The 19711-nt window shown below is 40.8% G+C and overlaps 1 protein-coding gene across 1 annotated transcript in view; it reads right to left on the reverse strand.

Moving 5' to 3' along the window:
- The window catches only part of Cntnap2 (contactin associated protein 2), a 2081518-nt gene that overhangs the window by 207256 nt on the left and 1854551 nt on the right, over positions 1-19711 (reverse strand). The window contains exon 18 of the mRNA XM_042273149.2: positions 18081-18317. Within this exon, the coding sequence (XP_042129083.1) occupies positions 18081-18317 (237 nt within the window). The remainder of the gene's footprint in view (positions 1-18080; positions 18318-19711) is intronic.

Raw genomic sequence — 19711 nt, forward strand, 5'->3', positions numbered from 1 at the left:
TTAGTAAATGTCAGATGCTTTTATACATAGCATAGGTCACCCAAGGCTAGAGAAGTCCTAACAGATGTCTTGAGAAAGGTGACACTGGGAGATGGGGTAACTTTTGAGGGTCAAAGGTCATGAGAATAGTTCATGTACAGAAAACAGAGAGATGAGATCCAGGCTGGGAATGAACCATGGTAGACTGGAACTGCAAGAAGGCTGACTGAGCTGGGATGGAGCAGGTTTGTGATCAACAAAGTGGAATTGGCTGGTGTCTTCATTAGGGCTTACTATTGCTGTGAAGAGACACTGTGACCACAGCAACGCTTATAAAGAAACCATTTAATTGGGGTTGCTCACTTACAGTGTCAGAGGTTCAGTCCATTATGATCATGAAGGGGAGCTTGGAGGGGTGTGGCAGACATGATGCTGGAGCTGAGAGCACTACATCTTGCAGGCAACAGGAAGTTGACTAACTGTCACACCGAGGGAAGCTTGAGAAAGAGACCTCAAAGCCCACGCCCACAGTGACATGCTTCCTCCAACAAGGCCACACCTCCTAATAGTGCCACTCCCTTTGGGGGCCATTTTTGTTCAAACCCTCAAAGCTGGGGGTCACATAGCTGGAAGAGAGGACATTTCTCAACCAGCAATCCAGAGGCAAGGCTGGGCATCTTAGTAACTTTTCTTGGTGCTGGGGTAAAATACTTGGGGCTACTTAGGCCAGGGAAAAAGGATTTACTTTGCCTCATAGTCTGAGACCCTGTAATATAGTCACTCATGTCGTGGTGACCTCCAATCATAAAATTATCTTCATGACTACTTTATAACTGTAATTTTGCTAGTTATAAATCATAATGTAAATATTTGATAAGCAGAATGGTCATAGGTGACCACTACGAAATGGTCGTTTGACACCGCCCCCCAAGGGGTCATGACCCACGGGTTGAGAACTGCTGCTATAGTCAATTATGATGGGGAAGCAACAGCAGCAAGAGCTCGAGGCAGCTGAACACATCGTATCTGAGGACCAAGACTCAGGGAGCGATGAAGGCTGGCGCTCAACTTCCTTGCTCTTTTTCATAAAGTCCAGGATCCCAGCCCAGGGAATGGTGTCTCTATAGTGGATGGAGCTTCTCTCATCAATTAATTTAATTCAAATAACATCCCATAAGGGTGCTCAGGGGTCCTCTTCCTAGTGATTCTGGATCTTATCAAGTTGTCAGTGGAGATTTACCATCACAGTTAGGTACAGAGAGTGGCTGCAGTGATGGAGGACATGGAATTGCCAGACCAAGACTGTCCAGGCAGGGAGCAATGAAGAGGCACAGGAGATGACTCTGCTACTCCCACTTACAGAAGCCTTTAAGGTCCTACTCTCCTCATTGGGGCACATTATGACTTTCACAGTCCTTATCATGTTCCCTAGAAAATTATGCAAAGTTACACTTTATCATTACAGTGGTATAAAGGGCAATGTATTAATATTACAGATGAAAGCAGCTTTTGAACACCCCAATTCATTGTCCTCTTGTGATTCTTAAAGAAGTTTTAGCACACTTTTGTGGGTCTGTAAAGGCTGGGTAGGTACTGTGTCCTTCCTACCTAATACTAAGTTGACCCTGGTCCCTATCTGCACTGGGGCAAGGTGGAGGTTAGATCCTGTCAACTCCTCTAAAGGGCTACACTCCTCTTCTGGATCCCCTGGTCTGCACAGTGTGGGCATTCAGGTATTGTCACCACATTATTATTTGATCTGAAAACAATACCAGCTAAAAAAAATAGTTGCCCAAATAGGTACACACACACACACACACACACACACACACACACACACACACACACGTTCTTGATGAAAAGGAAATCCAAACAGTAGCAAATGATGGAAATATTTTTAACCATATCCCATGTTACATTTATAGGAAAAAAGTAAGTCATGTTTCATAAGCAAATAATAGGAGAGAGGAAGTGAAGGGCAAGGAAAGGCTTTGCTGAACTTAGAGCAGAGTTAAGGAAACATGACGTCACTGTTTCTTCTCCCATTCAGATGCTGGTTTCAAAACGATGCACACCCAACAGAATCTTGATTTTTTAAAAATACTTTTTGTCCTTCTTTCCTTTCTTCTGTTGACAACAGTTGGCTTTGAGAGGAAGTTAGAACTGCGACTTTATTCTATTATACTTCATTCACATTTTCCAGAAATCATTTGAATGCTGTATCAGTTTGAGAGGAACCTGTCACATTCGTAGGAAAAGAATTCCAGTGGTTCCATAAGGCTTAACACACATAAAAGAAGTCCTTACTTTGCCTCCCCAACTCCATACTCTTCCATAATTCAAAGGCCAGAGAAGTTGGAGTTCTTTTCTCCAAGGGCTCAAGAAGAAAGGTGTCCCAGGTCTAGGGCAGGAAGAGTGAGTTTGCCTTTCCTTGGCCCTCTGGTTTTATTTAGAGTCCTGAGATGACTGGTAGCTGGTAGGAAATGTCACATGCAGGGACATTTCCCCTCATAATCCACACTCTGTCCACTCACTGGACACTCTCTGGACACAGGGGCTACGAGGTTGTTGGGGATCCTTTAGTCTAGTTGAGACCTAACGGTTACTTTTTTGGTTTGGGGGGTCTCTGTCATGTCAGACACATGAATCAAATGACAGTGGCATTTGCAATTAAGGTGTCTTAACCTACAGCTTGCTCATGGGTGGCTTTCCTAACTGGGAAGCAGAACTTGTCCACATGTACCCGCTGTTCTTCTCTCCAGGGCTGACCATTTTCTATCAAGAGTCCTCCAATCTTCCTCAGATGACTTGCCTATAGCATTCTGGAAGCTTGCATGAAGATGTTGGCCTCATTCCCATGATGTCATATGATGCTCCCACCACGGTTGCTCTCTTGTTCTGTATGCCACTAGGGGAGCTCCCAGATGCAGGAGTTGGTGGAGAAGACCTCTTTCTTAGATAAACTTTTAGCTAGTCTTGTCTACACTTCATCTTTTTGAGGTCCTCAGGTCTTCTCATTTCTCAGTCTTCAAGGAGGACAGAAATGTTGACTCCACTTGCCTGCACCCCCTCAGCTGAGAGGGGCAGCTTCCCTTTGTCTCCCAAGCATGTCATTCCTTTTTGGCTTGCTGGCTCTCTTAAGTGTTGCTGTCTTCTCTTATCCCCTTGGTTCAGGGCAACTTGGATCTTAGTAAAAATCCTTTTCTAGTCATTTTAGGAGGAGCAAAGAGAGATAAGAGTAATCATGCCTACCACAACGGGGACCTCTAAGAGCTTAATGAATGAAAGCTCATCAGATAAAGGTCATCAAATAGCATAAATGGGCAACTTACGACAAGGAAAGCTGAAATGATTTGAAATGACAAGGATATTGAAAAGAGTTTGGTTTTATAGTTATTTGACATTATATGGCAAAGGTGAAATGGACATTCTTTTCTTTACTTGGGGATAGAATTAGAGATTTAAAACATTCATTTTAGTTTACCTTTCAAAAGTCATTCATAATTATTATATAGCAGTAAACTTGTATAGAGTAAACTGTCAAAATAATAATAGCATCTTATTTGTCCCTCTACCCTACCTACCACCTCTAGAGGTAACCAGAGCAGAGAGTTTGAAATCAGAGGAAAAGAGCAGGGGGCATTACACACACAGTTTGTTACATGGTCAGTCCAATTCCATTCATGTAGAAACCCCTTATTCATGTATTATTATACTTTATAACACATACATATATGCATAAGTATATACAAGGTAAATACAATTACACCTTGGATGTATTCTTAAGCTTAATGATACATAAACATCTTTCTTTTTAAAAATGCTTACCTAGTGCAATTAAATTGCAATCCTTCCTTTAAATGGATACATCTAAAGAACATACACACAAATAAAGTGATTAAGTGGAGTTATCCTATAATCATATAATAGAGTAAAAGTACCTCTATTAGACAGCACATAATAGCAAACAAGAAGCCCAGTGCCTCAGATGGGTTACCTCTTTTGGAGTGATTGGGTAGTGAGGTCCCATAGACTACCTAAATATCACAGGATATTGCCAATGCCTTTGATTCCCCTCAGAAATTGACAGACAGACCCCATGGCTGAAGATACCACATACTTGAATCACAGAACCTGGAGAAATCAAACTGCCACTCACCTGGGAGTCTTACCCATACTGGTTAGGTTTCATAGTGCTGGATAGTGTCATGCATACTACCAGAGCAGAAAAATAATCATCATTTTCACCCAGATGTGAATCCTGAAAACCACAATAACAAGCAGCCTGGAAAGACATGCCCACTAATACAACAGTGGCATGAATGCCATGGTAGTAACCAACCACTTTCTGGTGTAGGTTCTGCTCCACAAGTTGAAATCCATACCTGGCACTATTATTGTGCCAAGAACCTATGTTTAGATGGGTCATCAGCACTAAGGGAGAGCTTACTATTAGCGGACATAGTATAAAACAACTTTTAATGACTTATTGTTATATCCATAGATTAGTACATCTCTCAACCCTTATCAGAGAAGCTTCTTTTTGCAGTCAATAGCAATTAACATAGAGATCCACACTGGTCAAGGTTCAGAGAATGAGAAGCTGCAATGTTCAGCTCTGAGTGGGACACTTATGTCATACCCTTTCCACTAAAGCTCAGGGATTATTGTGGAAGTGGGGCAGAAAGTCTGTAAAAGCCAGACCCAGTGGATTACTATAAGAAACCAGTGTTTTCCAGACACAGCAGGACAGCTGAACATATGAAATGACAGAAGTTGTGACAGCATGCTACACAAGATCTTCACAAGCTCAAGCCAGACAAGATCTCAGCAAGGCAAGGGAGGATGAACTCAAAGTCCCACCACTCACTGCTGGAAATAGAGCCAGTGTTCAAAGATGCAGCACATGGTAGTCATCATCCTTCAATCAGTAAAGGCCACATATTTGAGAGACTATGGGCAGCACAAACTGTACTTGATACATTTAAAAAAAAGACGTAAAGTTGGGTGGGTAGGGAAGAGAGGATGGATCTGGGAGGAGTGGATAAATATGATCAAAGCACATTGCACAAAAGTATCAAAGAACTAATTTAAAAGTGAGAAAACATGTACACTATTTTGTCTATCTATCTATCTATCTATCTATCTATCTATCTATCTATCTATCTATCTATCTATCTATCTATCATCTATCTACTATCTATCTATCATCTATCTACTATCTATCATCTATCTATTTATATCTATCTATCATCTGTCTATTGATCTATCATCTATATCTATCTATCTATCTATCTATCTATCTATCTATCTATCTATCTATCTATCTATCTATCTTCTCTCTCTCTCTCTCTCTCTCTCTCTCTCTCTCTCTCTCTCTCTCTCTCTGTGTGCATGTGTGTGTGCATGAGTGTGGTGTATTAAGGCATGTATGTGGAGTCAGAGAACAGCTTGTGGGAGTCAGTCCTGTCTTTCCATCATGTGGGTCTCAGGGATTGAACTCAGGTCAGCTTTTTGGCAGCTTGTGGGAGTCAGTCCTGTCTTTCCATCATGTGGGTCTCAGGGATTGAACTCAGGTCAGCTTCTTGGCAAACACCCTACTTATCTGCTGAGCCATCTTGCTGGCTCCACTTTTGTGAACTCTTTTACTTTTGTCTAGAGGATAAATATTTTATGCGTGTCATAATTTTTGCATTATCTATTGGCCACAGGAAGGGAAGTACCTGCTGTGATGAGGGATAAGACCTTGAGCCCCACTGGGGCCCTGTCTCAGAGCTAACTGAAATCCTTTTCACAGTAGCTGAGTAACAGGTAAGGAGACAACAGACCACCCTTCTGCCTCCTTATAAACATGGACGCAGAGACATTTTTTGATTGTTTTTGTGTTTTGTTTGGGTTGGGAATTTCAATAATCAGAAACTCATTTCATGTACAGCCCTGTCTCTTGACTAGCACAGACAACGCAGTACCTGAGAGACCACGAATCAGTAATTCATGGCATGAGCTTCATCAACAAGGAAGCTCACAGGGCACGGCCTGTATTTACTCTGCAAATCACCTCTGTTGTTATAAGGCAGTCTGAAGTGGTCTCTCGTGGCAGAAGAATTTATTTGGTTAGACTCGTCCCTTGTTTCATTCCTTTCCTCACATATTTGGAAAGAGAAGTCCTCTCCACCATTAACCCAAAGGCATGAAGACGGTGTGTTGTCGGTGCCCTCAACAATAACAACACATGCCTTCTTATCAGAGACTTAGTTTAGAAATCTAAGGCGAAGCCAGTTTCCTCCTCATTCTCCCTCACTCCTCTCTGTATGTATGTCTCCCCCTTCCCTCCCTCCTTGTCTCCCTCCCTCCCTTGCTTTCCCTCTGTATTTTCTTGCTTAGCCATACACAGAGAGCACCAAGGAAGGAGGCAAAGAAAGAAAGTTTCCTAGAGCTTCTGGGATGCAACAGCAAGATGTGATAGAAAAAACAAGGAGAACGACTGGGGAGATGGGTAGTCAATAAAGTGCTTGCCTCATAGTATGAGAACCCGAGTTTGTGTTCCCAGCTCCCATATAAAAAGTTGGGTGGCAAGATGGGAAGTGTGTCCCTGGAAGCTGCCAAGCCAATTAGCCTGGTCTCTGTGGTGAAGCTGCAGGTCAGTGAGAGGCTCTGTCTCAAACAAAAGGTGGAATGTATCTAGCACTGACATCCAAGGTTGTCCCCTGACTGACACATGCACCATGCTATACTTAGGCTTCCTTCTCCCACCATGAATATACATACACACATGAATGTACACACACACACACACACACACACACACACACACACACACACACACACACACACGAACAAGGACAAAGTGGATAAGACACAATATCTAGTATTTACAGAAATCACAAATTCATCATCATATGTTAACCTATCAGGAACCATATTCTTTTACGGCCATCTGGAGTCTTGGGAGAGCAGTACCAGCAAAGGGGAGTGGTGGCATGTGCCATCATTTTCTCCCAACCACATTCATGAGTCTATATAGGCTTTGGTAAAGGAAGAAGTGTGGACTTGATTATTAGATGTTGTTTACGTGTCAAGTTTAAGGCAGGTGCTCTTACTTGTCTCCCTAATTTGGGGACCTGAAAGTGCAGAGATGTCCCTGAATTCTTAAATCAACAGGAATTTGAACCCTCTGTTTCTTCATGAAGCCATTCTTTGTCTTTTAATGGGCATGATGGTGTAGGATACAGGAAAACTTCCCAGGGATCAGAAGCACTCAATATGTAGTGAGCTGCCTCCTGCTCCTGAGTTTGGGTCTGAACATGTGAATGTGTGGCAAAGGAGACCCCAGGCTTGTAGACATGGTGGGGGAAACAGGCTTGGTGTCAGGGCCCAGGATTCCAGTTCTCACCTGCTGTATGTGGGCCAGGCATTTTTGATAATACAGTTAACCTCTAGAAGGCTTAGTGCTTTATTTTCAAAATAGAAGCCATCAGACCTATCTCTTGGAATTGCTGTGGGGATTAAATAAGGACGTGAACACACGTAGTTCAGTGTCTGGCATCAAAGGAAGTGCTCAACAAAATGTCAGATGAATACAGAGGAATGGAATTTCCTTTTCAACCATGAGATACTTTGATTCATGGCAAACGAACTCCGCGAACTCTTAACAGTGTAGAGTAATTGAAGAAGTGTTGAAGTAAGTAACCCGATGACATTTCATTGCTAGAGCAAATGATGGAAGTGTGCTGAGCAGTAAATTCATTATAGTCCTAGGAATAAAGCAGTTTGAAATCACCTTTGATGTTTTTAGAGGAATTATGAAGTGCTATAATAACCACACATGGTGCGTGATTTGGCAAGATGCCGTAAAAAGCTATAGAAGGTAACACTTGTGTTAAGTGGACAGAAGACAGAAATGATAAACCTGTTTGAAATTTTTAATTTGGTCTGTTATTTGAATTTGATGTATATGACCTAATTCATATTTTAATTGAATTTATAGGCTTCTACTACAAGACAGTCATTGAGGAAATGTAAAAGTCCATGGTTTAAAACTGACCCACTTAAAGGGGATTTGAATTAGATATCTTCTAATATAGTAAAACTATATTTTTGTAAAATATAGTACATTAAATATTACTATAGTATACATATAGTAAAACTTTGGAAAGCATTTTATTTACAGTCTTATTAGTTTTTAATTTTGACAATGAAGAAATGATTTAGTTGTGAACTTGGGCAAATATTTGAGATTTAGGTTATATTTGGCTTAGACATGAGAAAAATCTGGGTTTGCTAACTTTAACTGCAACTGTCAGCTTTCTTTCTTCTCTCTCTCTCCCTCCCTTTCTCCTTCCCTCTCTCTTTCCCTTCTTTCTTTTCTTCCTTCCTTCATTCCTTCCTCCCTTCCCTTCCTTCCTGCCCTCCTTTTAAAGGTAGTGTTTCATATAACTTCAGCTGGCGAATTCATTATGTAGCTGAGGATGACCTTGAACTTCTGTTCTTCATGCCCATCTTCCAAGTGCTGGGATTAGCGGTGTGTCGCCATACCCCGTGTATGTGGTGCTGGGATCAAACTCAGGGTCTCATGCATGGTAGGCAAGTTCTCTACCAATTGAGCTATATCTCTAGCTTCAGTGGTCATCCTTAGTGATAAGACAGAAGAGGCAGGGAGACTATTAATCATTTGGAAAAAGAAGACAATTTAGAAGAGCTCTTGGCCATATAGCAGTCACTCTATTGTTTTTTTGAAACTTTGTAAGATGTTCAAGGAGTCAGTATTATTTTCAGTAAGATGTCCTAGTAGGTTTTGAATGACAATATATTGTCCATTGCAGGATTTCTACCAAGGACATCCTGAGCTCTTGGACACCTGTGACATACAGGTTAATAACTTTAAGAATAATCATAATCTGTTCTTTATTATATATGTATATTATTATATGTGTATATATATTTGAAATAGACTCTTCCATGTAGTCATTGCTAGCCTCAGACACACTCTCTAGCCCAGACTGGTCTCAAGCTTGCCATTGCCACGGTCCTCTTGCCTCAGCCTCCCCAGTGCTGAGATTACAGGCCTGCAATGGCACACCTGGCTCTGCACTTCACAATTGTGATGCTTTTCCAAGTACTTTCACACACATCAGCTCATTTGATCTCCAGTCCTGTAAATTATGCATTTCATAGAATTGATGGAATTCATAAAGAAAGCAAATGCCTATATAGTAACGCAATTGTTTACCTTTATCCCCAGTCACATTGAAACTAGATTCATGTGGTTCTCAATCCATTGTTCTACATCACAATAGCTTCCTCTTTAGCTATGATAAACTCAAAATACACAGATTTCTCTGCTAAACACAAAATTAATTTAGAAAAGTGTTGACTGTATTGCTGGTCAAAAGGACAGGGTTTGGTTCCTGTGAGGAACACTGAGAGGATGATTTGCATACGGGCTAGGATTTGAGATCTTTCTAGATTATATTTGACCCAACTCCCTAAGGAGAAACTTAGGAAGTAAAGTTGGTCCCTGGAGTTGGGTAATATAACCTAGAAGGATCTCAAAAAATAAGCTATATGCAAATCACTCTCTGATCTCATAGGAGCCAAACTATGTCCTGGTGACCAGTAATGCTAGGGGTAGCCAATCTCCACCAGCCATGCTGCGTGAGGGCTATGGGGGGCTTGCTCTGGGTTACTGTGTCATGTGGTTTTAGGTCTATCCTTGAGTGGCTCCATTATATAAACAACAGGCTTGACCAGAGTAACTCGATTGTGCCAAGAAAGAATGACTCTACATTTTGTTTCCACAATTAAGCAACCACCATTTGGCAGAATACCAGGAGGCACACACTGTATAATTTATTTTATGCCAATAAAAATGGTATCTGTAAATATATCACATAATATTGGAAATACCAGACACATGTGATTATCAATGGCTGTAGCCATTTCACCCAGAGCTGTAGAAGGAGCATCCTAAGACCAAACTGTGGCAGGTATACTGACAAGTTATCAGTGTCACTTGTCACTATCCACATCCAGGGAAGTTTACAGTGAAACTTTTCTGCCTCTGTCCCTCCAGCTCTATGTCCAGTGCAGGTTCACTCACCTGTGACCCTCAGCCCACTTCAAACTGATCCTGGAAACCTTGCCACCCCAGACCTGCACCTGACATCTCCACCTCTGAATGGCTCTGTGCCTTCTTCTGGTCCCCTGCAGACCTTCCCTGTGCCTGTGCCAGCTTTCCGCCTCTGACTTCTGAGTAGCTTCTATGAACTCCACACTAGTTATTGTGTGATGTGTGAGAAATATGTCAACTGAGAGCTAAGACTAGTAATTTTTGATTAGAATCAAAGAACTTGAGATTGCCAATGGCCAGCTATCAAGCAAAGTTGGGACGACTTGTTAAATCGAAGCCAATGAAATGAATATAGCTTGTGAATTTATTGTTATTCAATTAACTTTGATGTTGTGGAAAGGCAGAGATGTGCTTATATTTTTGACATAACTTGCTCTCCACCCTACCCTTGGAGGAAGCTGTAAAAGCCTGTCCTGTTTTTAGATTCTTCAGCATGAACTAGAGGTTTCCATGTCCCATTCAATTCTCTGTTTCTTTTTCCCATCATGTTGTAATTGGATCTATATCCTCCGCTCTACCTAAGCCTCCTCTCACTTATCCTGGCCTTCCTCATTGGCAACCCACTGCTTCCTACATAGCAGCTTGCTTTCCAGATCATCACAGTTCTCATTCTCAAAACTTGTGCCCAGTATGTATGAAGAAATGAGATTGATGTTAGTTATCTAACCACATGCTCTTCCTTCATTTTTACAGAATGAGCTCTGTTAACTGTTATTGCTGGGGATTTAATTTAATGAAGGCTCTTTGCTTTATAGGGATTGAGTACTTTCAAGGCCACCTGCTGCTTAGTAAACTCAGCCTTTAGAAGAGCCAGCTATAGAATATGGGAAGGGCAAGTTAAATGTTTCACTCTGTCCTGTGCCCAGTCTTCAGGAGACCTTGGATATTATGTATTAAAAATGTCAAACCTTGGGTAGGAGAGATGACTCAGTGGTTAAGACCACAGGTGGCTCTTCCAGAGGAAACAGGTTCCATTCCCAGAACCCACAAGGCCACTCACAACCATCTGTTAATCCGGCTTCAGGCATTCAGTGCCCTCTTCTGGCCTCTGTAGGCACTGCACACACACGGTGCACATACATGCAGGCAAAATACTCAAATACATAAAAAATAAAATAAAAGACTAAAAATGCTAAGAGAAGGAATGCTCAGAAAGCACAGTTGAGTTTAATAATTTCTGTTCTGTCAGTGTTTGGTTAAAATGGGAGGAAAAAAAAAGTAAAATGCTCATTTAAAAAAATTCATAATCACAATCAATAGAAGTGACTGTATGAATTATTTCAAAAGTTTGATTTATAAAATGGGACAACAAAATTGTAAACTTTATAAAAATCAGTTCAGTGACCCCTGGATTGACTTGATCAATCAAGAAAGTAGATTTTCTTTAGCCAAGGGATGTCTAGAGTGAGCCTGATTGCCAAGGCCAGGGCTGCCTATTGGAAATGATGCACTCACAGAAGACTGGAGTGGAGAGAGTGCTCAGAGGCAGGGAGGGCTTCACAACCCACAGACATGATGAAGTACTCAGGATGAGGTGGACTGGCGAATGCGTTTGCTTGCAGGGAGCTCCAAGCTTGATTAATTTAAAAGGGAAATGCTCAGTGCAATTTATGGGTTATTGTAGACTCGTGGACAAAAAAAAAAAAAAAAAAAAATGCATAGAGAAACCATTGGGATGAGCCATAAGAAAAGCTGGAGTGTTGTTATTTTTAAACTGCAAAGTATTTAGTGTTATGATCATTGTTGAGGAAAATGAAAGCTCAACGTACATACAAAATGCACAGGGGAAAAGAAATCAGCTGAATCCCAAACCTGGTGGAGATTAGAAAACAGCACAAATGTGCTTTACCCCATAATCAAAGTGAAAAGTCTAAAATCTTTGTCCTCTACTATACGGAGACCATTTCAAAAGGACTTGCTTTACCCACTGCTGTTTTAAATCCCTTCCTCTGAGAATGTTAATTGGCCAGGTTTTCCCATTCAGATTCCCAAGAAAAACTCAGGGGAGAGCAAATGCTGTTTTACCACCCCTAAGTTCTGGGATGAAGTCATTTAAACTACTCAGCAATCTCTAAAACTTCCAGAGTTTGGAATCTGGTCAAAAGCATTTTCTTTTGCCCACCAGGGTGCGTGGCATGCGTGGACTTCCATCCACACATCCTTGTTGTTGTTTGCCCCTTACTATTTTCTCTTCATGTCCTTCCTTTTAAAACAGCTTTCTAAGCTTTTAAGCAGATTATCTTCCCATGTTACCATGAGACTTTTAAATTACAACCTGACATCTGCAGATTTCAGAAAGACGTTAACAGAGAAGGGTGTTTTCCCTTCTTGACTAACACTGTAGGGGAAAAGGAGAACAAAATTCTATTCTTCATCTCTGGTCTTCTATCCACATCTATCCAGATCTATCAAATGAAAAAGAAACCCATGATACTCTCCTCCTACTACTGGAGGACTGTTTTTACTGGTGGAAGATTGCTTTTACTGGTAGAGGACTGTTTTTACTGGTGTGGGACTGTTTTTACTGGTGGAGGACTGTTTTTACTGGTCAAGGACTGTTTTTACTGGTGGAGGACTGTTTTTACTGGTGGAGGACTGTTTTCCAAGCTGGGATTCTACATAGGCAGACCTGTGAAAAATGCTCATTGCTGCCAATCGCTTAGCTGTGTTCATACAACATGAACTTCTAAGATACACAGATCTAACGCTCCTCTCCCTCATCTACCCACTCATTTTAAATATTTTATATTCATTGATTTTCTTTAGAAGGTTTTTTAGCTAACTCTATAGAGGTACACCATGGATTTATTGTGACCACCATGTTCCCCACCTAGAGTGGTGGAGACAACTGTGTAGTCTTGAAGTTGCTTTTGACCTGCTTACCTCCTTCCATCCAACAAGAGGGTAAAGCTTCTCTGCCTTAGTGGTTTAACCTGGACTTGAGGCTAAAGCTTCCATCAAAAAGCAAGGAAGCAGGAATTGCTGTGGTAACTCACCTTGGCTTTGACAAGGGGGTAGGTACACACTTTGCACCAAGGGTTGTGCTACTGGATGTGGTGGGTAGTGTTTCTAGCTGCATCTTCCAGGATCGTAGTCTTTCAGTGCTTATGCTATGAGACTTAATTTCCCCTTCAGAATACTATTAGTGGGTCCAATATTAACTGAAGAAGATGTTTTTATGAGACTTTTATATTTGCTCCTCAAGTACTAAAGTAGCAATTTAGTGCTCAAAGGTCACTGAAAAGATGTCAGGTATACACCTGACTGTAAAATCTTCTAGAGAAGGCTTAAGAGATGATATGCTGTAGGGTAAAAATAAAAAAAAAATGTAAACAAAAAAGGGAAGAAGTTCAGAGAATACAAAATAGCATTTGCTGTTGGCCTTAGTGTGTTAGGTTCTCTGTTTGGAAATAAACTCAGAATATTCAATGTCATCATCACAGTCACAGTGGCCATTCCTGAAGATGAGGCTCAGTGGCATTCAAATTTTTCAAGGTTATATCATACGGGTAAGAAAGTCCGTGGTTAATAGTCATAACTATTCCCTCATCCATTTTCTAAGTAGAGAGATGAACTGGCCACTAATAATACAGATCATAAAATCTTAGTCAATGTCACAGAACTCAACAGGAAGAAGAGACTTGATGGACCACATTGCAGGGGATGCACATTTGTATTGTTATCAATGATGGTAACACTGATGATTGAGCCATCCACCTATCACTTAGCAGTTTCATGACTATGATTATTCAGATTTTGATTCTATCTAAGCAATAAACGAAAGCCTGAGAATAACATAGAAGTCTCTAAAGTTAAAAATGGTTTAAAGATTCCTTTTTTTTTTCAACTGCTGCCGTGGGTTGGTAGATAAATATGGGCAAAGTGTGCTGAACTTGGATAAATAAAGGGATCATTAGGAAATGTTTTTAGTTGTCAGAGGGATATGGGACTCATGTGTTGCTATAATGCACTGCAGAATGTTTTGATTTTGAATGAGTCATCGAAATGTTCTGAAAATATCAGTATGGCCAGACTCAATGACACAGACAAAGTTCCCAGGCACATTAGATGTTTACTATGGTTTGAATGTGTCTTTGGAAACTCAATCTCCACTGCAAATGTGTTAACAGTATGCGGAAAGGTGAGCATGTCTCCAGGGCCCTGCCTTCCTGAATGGACTAATTCAGCGATGGTGGGAAATGAGTTAGTTATCATGAGAATGGATTGAGATGAAAGGACAGATTCAGTTTCCTCCCACATGCTTGGTTTCTCATGATTTCTTGCTCTTTTTCCTCCTACCATTGGATGTTGCAGCATGAAGGCACTCATCAAATATGGATCCTTTGAACTTGAACTTCTCAGCTTCTAAAACAATGAATCAAATGAACTTATTTTCTTTTGAAATCACCCAGTCTTGGATGTTCTAGTAGAGCAGCACACATGGACTGCTGACATCCTGTAACTAATAGTTAAATAAGTGAACCACACATTTACCAAGGCTCTAGAGAAGAATCCTTCCTTGCCTCCCCCAGACTCTGCTGGCTGTAGGAAGCTCTAGCCTTGAGGTCCCGTCACGTTAATTTCTAGCTCTCTCCTCACACAGCCCTTTTATCTATGTGGCAATGCATCTTTGTGCCTTTCCCTCTTCTTATAAGGACTATCTCTTAGGATTTAGGCTCTTCCCTAATTCATTTACATTGACCCTTACCTGCATCAGCAAACAAGGCGACACTCAGGTTCCAGGTGGAGATGAATTTAGGGGCTACCATTAAACTCCAAAAACCTATTATTTTTCATTTTCTATAAAACCACGTAAGAGGCACAGGGACATTATACACTTCACAATATGTTGCTTATTTATGATAGTTGTTGAGAATGGCTTTGGTAATCATAACATATTTGAGTATTTGGGGCTTTACTATCCAAGAAAGACTGGGCTCGATTAGGAAAAACTTTTTGCCATAGTTAAGCAACTATCCATTTGGTCTCTAATGGAATTTGGGGATATCACATCCGCATATATATTTGCCTTTGAAGACTGGGATGACCCCTGATTCTGGGAGCATCTAGGCTTCAACCAGTGGGTTTTCAATGATTTTTTTGTGTAATGGACCTGTCTCAGTTGAGTTAAATGGATGCTGGCTGGTGAATACCTTGAGAAGATGGAGAATGGCATATTTTTCTAAAGATAGATGATGTGATGGGCTGTGTGGTCTAATGATACGAGTTTCTAGAGTACCCCCTGTTTAAGATGCAAATATACCTGAGAGAACTGAAGGATAATTCCTTTGGATGTTTATTGAAGAGCAGGCTCTTTTAAATGCATTGAGACATGATTTTCGAGAGTAACTTAATTACCATCAATTTTCATTTGACATGCAACTCCATTCATTCCAGATAACACGACTAGATTATACAATAATTTCTAGTTAATCACTAGACATTTTCTCATCAGAGACAGCTACTTCTTAAACGTCTCCACTAAGAGTTCTGCCTTCTACTGTTTTTTCCAAGAAAAAGAAAAGTAATGAAATGAGAAATAATATATCATTGGTTTAAGACTATAAAATAAAAGTAAGAAAAAACAAGTTTTAAAAGTCCCACTATTTTTACCCTTCTGTAAAATAAAACAAAATAAAACCAAACCCCTCACAGTTATATTTTGTTAGGAACTCTCAATTAGTTTTACTCCATGTGTATATAGATTTGCATTAAAAAGGTTTATTTTATTGTTTATTTCTCTATATATCTGTATGTATGTATGAGTATGGGCACATGAGTGCAGGTTCTCGCAGAAGCCAGAGGATGGCACTGGGACACCTGGATCTGGAGTTACAGGTAGTCCTGCTCGCTCTGGGTGTTAAGAATTGAACGTGGGTCCTCTGCAAGAGCAACAAGTGCTCTTGTCCCTACCCGTGGCTTTTTGATATAGAAACATGTAACTGGGTTGTGTGTGACAGGCTGAGACCAGCTTTGTTCACTTAGAAAATATAGGGCATTTTCCACGTCTAGTAGCATAGACCATGAAAGGATTGCCCCAGAAGAACCTTCACTGAGTTTATTCTTTTGATGATGTGTCTGCTTTTTCTAGAGAGTGAGTTGTTTGGCCGCAGTTCCAGTGGGAAGGATGGTCACAGGGACTTCTGTGCAGGCACCAGGCTACCTGGTTGGTGAGCCCCAAGGAGACAGACGGAGAGTTAGAATGGAGGTTCAGGGAGAAGATACTGTCATTGACAGCAGAAGCAGCTCGCTGAGTTCAGAATCTGTGTGGCTATGTTGTCTCTCTAAACTAGCACTGCTGTCACCTTTGCCAAGGCAAGGTGGTACTTATCACCACTCAGAAGGATGCTCACAAATGCTTTCCAAATATACGGACAGTTTTCAGTGGATTTTTTTTTTGTTAAAGCCCCTGAGCCAATGCAAATTCATTGTAATAAACAGGTAGTAAGAGAATATTTAGATGTCTTTTGTACAAACGCTTTGAGACAATGTCAAAGGAAACATATAGGCTTCATTTACCTTTATCTCTGATTGCTGGCTACAGGGAAAGGCAGATGCCCTTTCATGAATATTGCCTATTAACCCCCAGAGGTTTTGTGTGAACTGCTGTGTTTAACTTAACTCCCCAGAAAGAAGGGGACCATGATTTGCTTTAAATTGTTACTTACACAGTGCAACGTCTTAGGCATTAGCACTTACTTGATTGCATTCAGACGTTACATTGGCAAAGGAATGGACTGCACTAAATTAGCATCAAGCACAATGAGTGGTAATTGCAAGACTGTCATTTCTACAAGAGCAAAATTGATGTGTTCTGCAAGCCCACTCCATTGTATGCCACGGGAAAATCACGGAAGCATGTTGTTCTGAGCAGAAAAATGCAATGTAATGGCCCTGTTAATGTGTCTTGGTATTTTTCAGCGATGGTGTTCCTTTCCACCTTTGTTCTTGTCTCATGCTCATTCTTCAAATCCCGTCTGATCTAATTTGTATGCTCATATTCCAGCCCCGCCAGACAGTAGCCTGGATGTACAGGCAAATATTGTGGAACAATTCCTTCTGTGTGTGGCATCTTGTGTGAATAATGCCAGCGTAAACAACCCTCTGTGTATCCATGAAAGTATGAATGAGTACTTATGGAAAGCTTCTTAGATAGAGACACAGCAACAGCTTACAGCAAACTTTCCCCAATGCTATATGTTCCCTTAGAAAGAGAAGGGTGATTTGCAGGCTTTTGTGGCTTAGGAGAAGTGCCAGCTGCTATTCTTTTTACTCTTCTTGTTTCTTATGGGAAATTAAGCTTCACAAGTTGAGTAAATTTCTTTCAGTGATCACAGAGTATATCCCAGTGAAAACATGTATATTCATTGGGCTCTTGTATTTTTATTGTTCATGTGGAATTTACTACAGATTCAAGGGCTCATTAAAGATTAGACTAATACTGAAATAAAGGATGTTCTAAGTTGATTGAGCATATTTCAGTATCTCTGTAGGTTGAGGTAGGCTGAGACCCACCCATAAGGGTGTTTTGAGTAAGATTAGTAATGATGATGATAATGACAATTTGAGCAGAGACACTTTCGAGCTTTAGCAGCTGGTAGGTGTGTGTGTGTGGGGGGACACAAGTATCGATGGGCTACATTTGACCATTGATCTTGATGTGGGATGGTTAAGCCCGAGTCCCCTTTTAGAGGGCTCTTACTTTGTCACTCATCATTTCAACATGGCGAGACTCTTTACACTGTAATGTTTCAGTCAGTGCTAGGCTCCGGGGAATTGTGTACCAAGGTCAATTCTCTCATCTAGTAAACAATAAAGGTGAAGAACAATCAGAAGTTCTCTCCTAAGGTGGGAGAGGAATTCACCTCACACTTAAAAACAAAGGCAACCATTCGCAGCTGAAGAAGCACTGGACAGATGACTTGGTTATAAAGATGTCTACAGATGGGACTGGATGCCAGCTCTGCCGTACCTTTGTTGCAGAATGTCCCATCGTAGGCTGTGTTAGAGCAGTCGCAGGAGTAGCCATGGTATTTCTCGATGCATTTGCCTCCATTTTCACAGTTAGCCCCATAGCTGGTGCAGTGGCCTGAGCAGCCAGATTTGAATCCAGATGTGACCTTTGCCCTTTCTTCCAAGTCAAGTGTCACTCCATTCATTCTCAAGGAGCGGATGCAGCCCAGGAAGCCTTGCTGGCCCCCAGCACCACCTGGGAATGACAGAAAGCACAGAGTTCAGATGGGATGGATTACCTCTGCAACTGCCTTTTCGCTCAGCAGGTTTTGAAATGACAGCAGGAGACAAGCTGGTAAGTCTTTTCCTCTTTGGGTTGGTCCAGTCTAAACAGAAAGAGTTGAAGCTTTTCCCTTAGGCTGTGGTGTCTAATTAAATATGGCTGTCTTCTGAGAAGAAATAAACTCGACACAGAAACAAAATGTTTGTAGATATGCAAAAATATATAATCTGGATTCTTTTGGGAAAGATGCTCACAGAAGTCTTTAGTTTCTTTGTTCTTTAATCTCAGAGTGTTAGTTCTATAGCATTATCTGTTGAACTATAAAGGAGAGAGACATGAATACATTAGCATAGCTAAGGAAGTCAATTAGTCAGAAGGCATAAATTCGTTTGAAATGTCATTGTGCTTGGTGATTCTTATTATGTGAAATGTTTTGCTTTGAAGTTTACATTAAGGTACTCAGGACATCCTGGCTGGGGTGGCTGGATGTTTGAACTGATACTTTACACAGGTATGAAGTATGTTATTGTTATTCATATTTCAGGTCCGATTTCATCACTTTTGTCATAATGCCATTTCAAGACATAAAGCTGTGGAATGCTGTCTTCAGGATGTGGCATGGTTACTGCCATCACGAACACACAGCAGCAGTGAATACCTGCATAAGAGCCGCAAAAAATTGAGCCCCTCAGCCTCCCAACATGGATGTGGATGAAGCTCTCGAGGTCCTAATTCAATTCATCAGGGCAAGAGAAACAAGAGAGCACAAGGAGGACTGAGAGCATTAGAAGAACTGGTTAGGATGAAAAAAGAGGTCAACAGGAATGAGGGAGGGGTCAGAGAGGTCAATAGCAAGGAGTGAAGATGATCACACTACATTTGTAATGGATGGAACAGTTAAGCGGTTACACTTAAAAATGAAGAAAGCAGGCATGTAGCATGCAATGATGTGTTCATTATGACTTTTGGAGTAAGTTACAAAGTAGGACTGAGTTTTATAAGAATGAAAATATTAAAGAGCTTCTGATATACATAGAGGGACCCACAAAACCATTGTATCAAATGGATTTAACTGAGTCTGTAATTATCTGGATGCTTTTAAAATTGGAGCAGTCTATATTCTGGGTCTATATTTCAATACATATGAATACATATGTATATACATATATAACATAATATTATATATGGCAGAATATATATGACATGATATATTATGTCATAAATATGTATATATATTAATATGAGATAAAAGCAGAGAACAGAAAAGGAACTTTATTTTTGAAGGAAAGGGGACAGGTGAGGAGAAAGGAAGAGAGAGGGTGGCAGGGAGCGAATATGAGCAAAGTACAATGATATATACGTATGAT

The sequence above is a fragment of the Peromyscus maniculatus genome, chromosome 3, assembly GCF_049852395.1.
Source record: "Peromyscus maniculatus bairdii isolate BWxNUB_F1_BW_parent chromosome 3, HU_Pman_BW_mat_3.1, whole genome shotgun sequence".
Classification (NCBI taxonomy): Eukaryota; Metazoa; Chordata; class Mammalia; order Rodentia; family Cricetidae; genus Peromyscus; species Peromyscus maniculatus.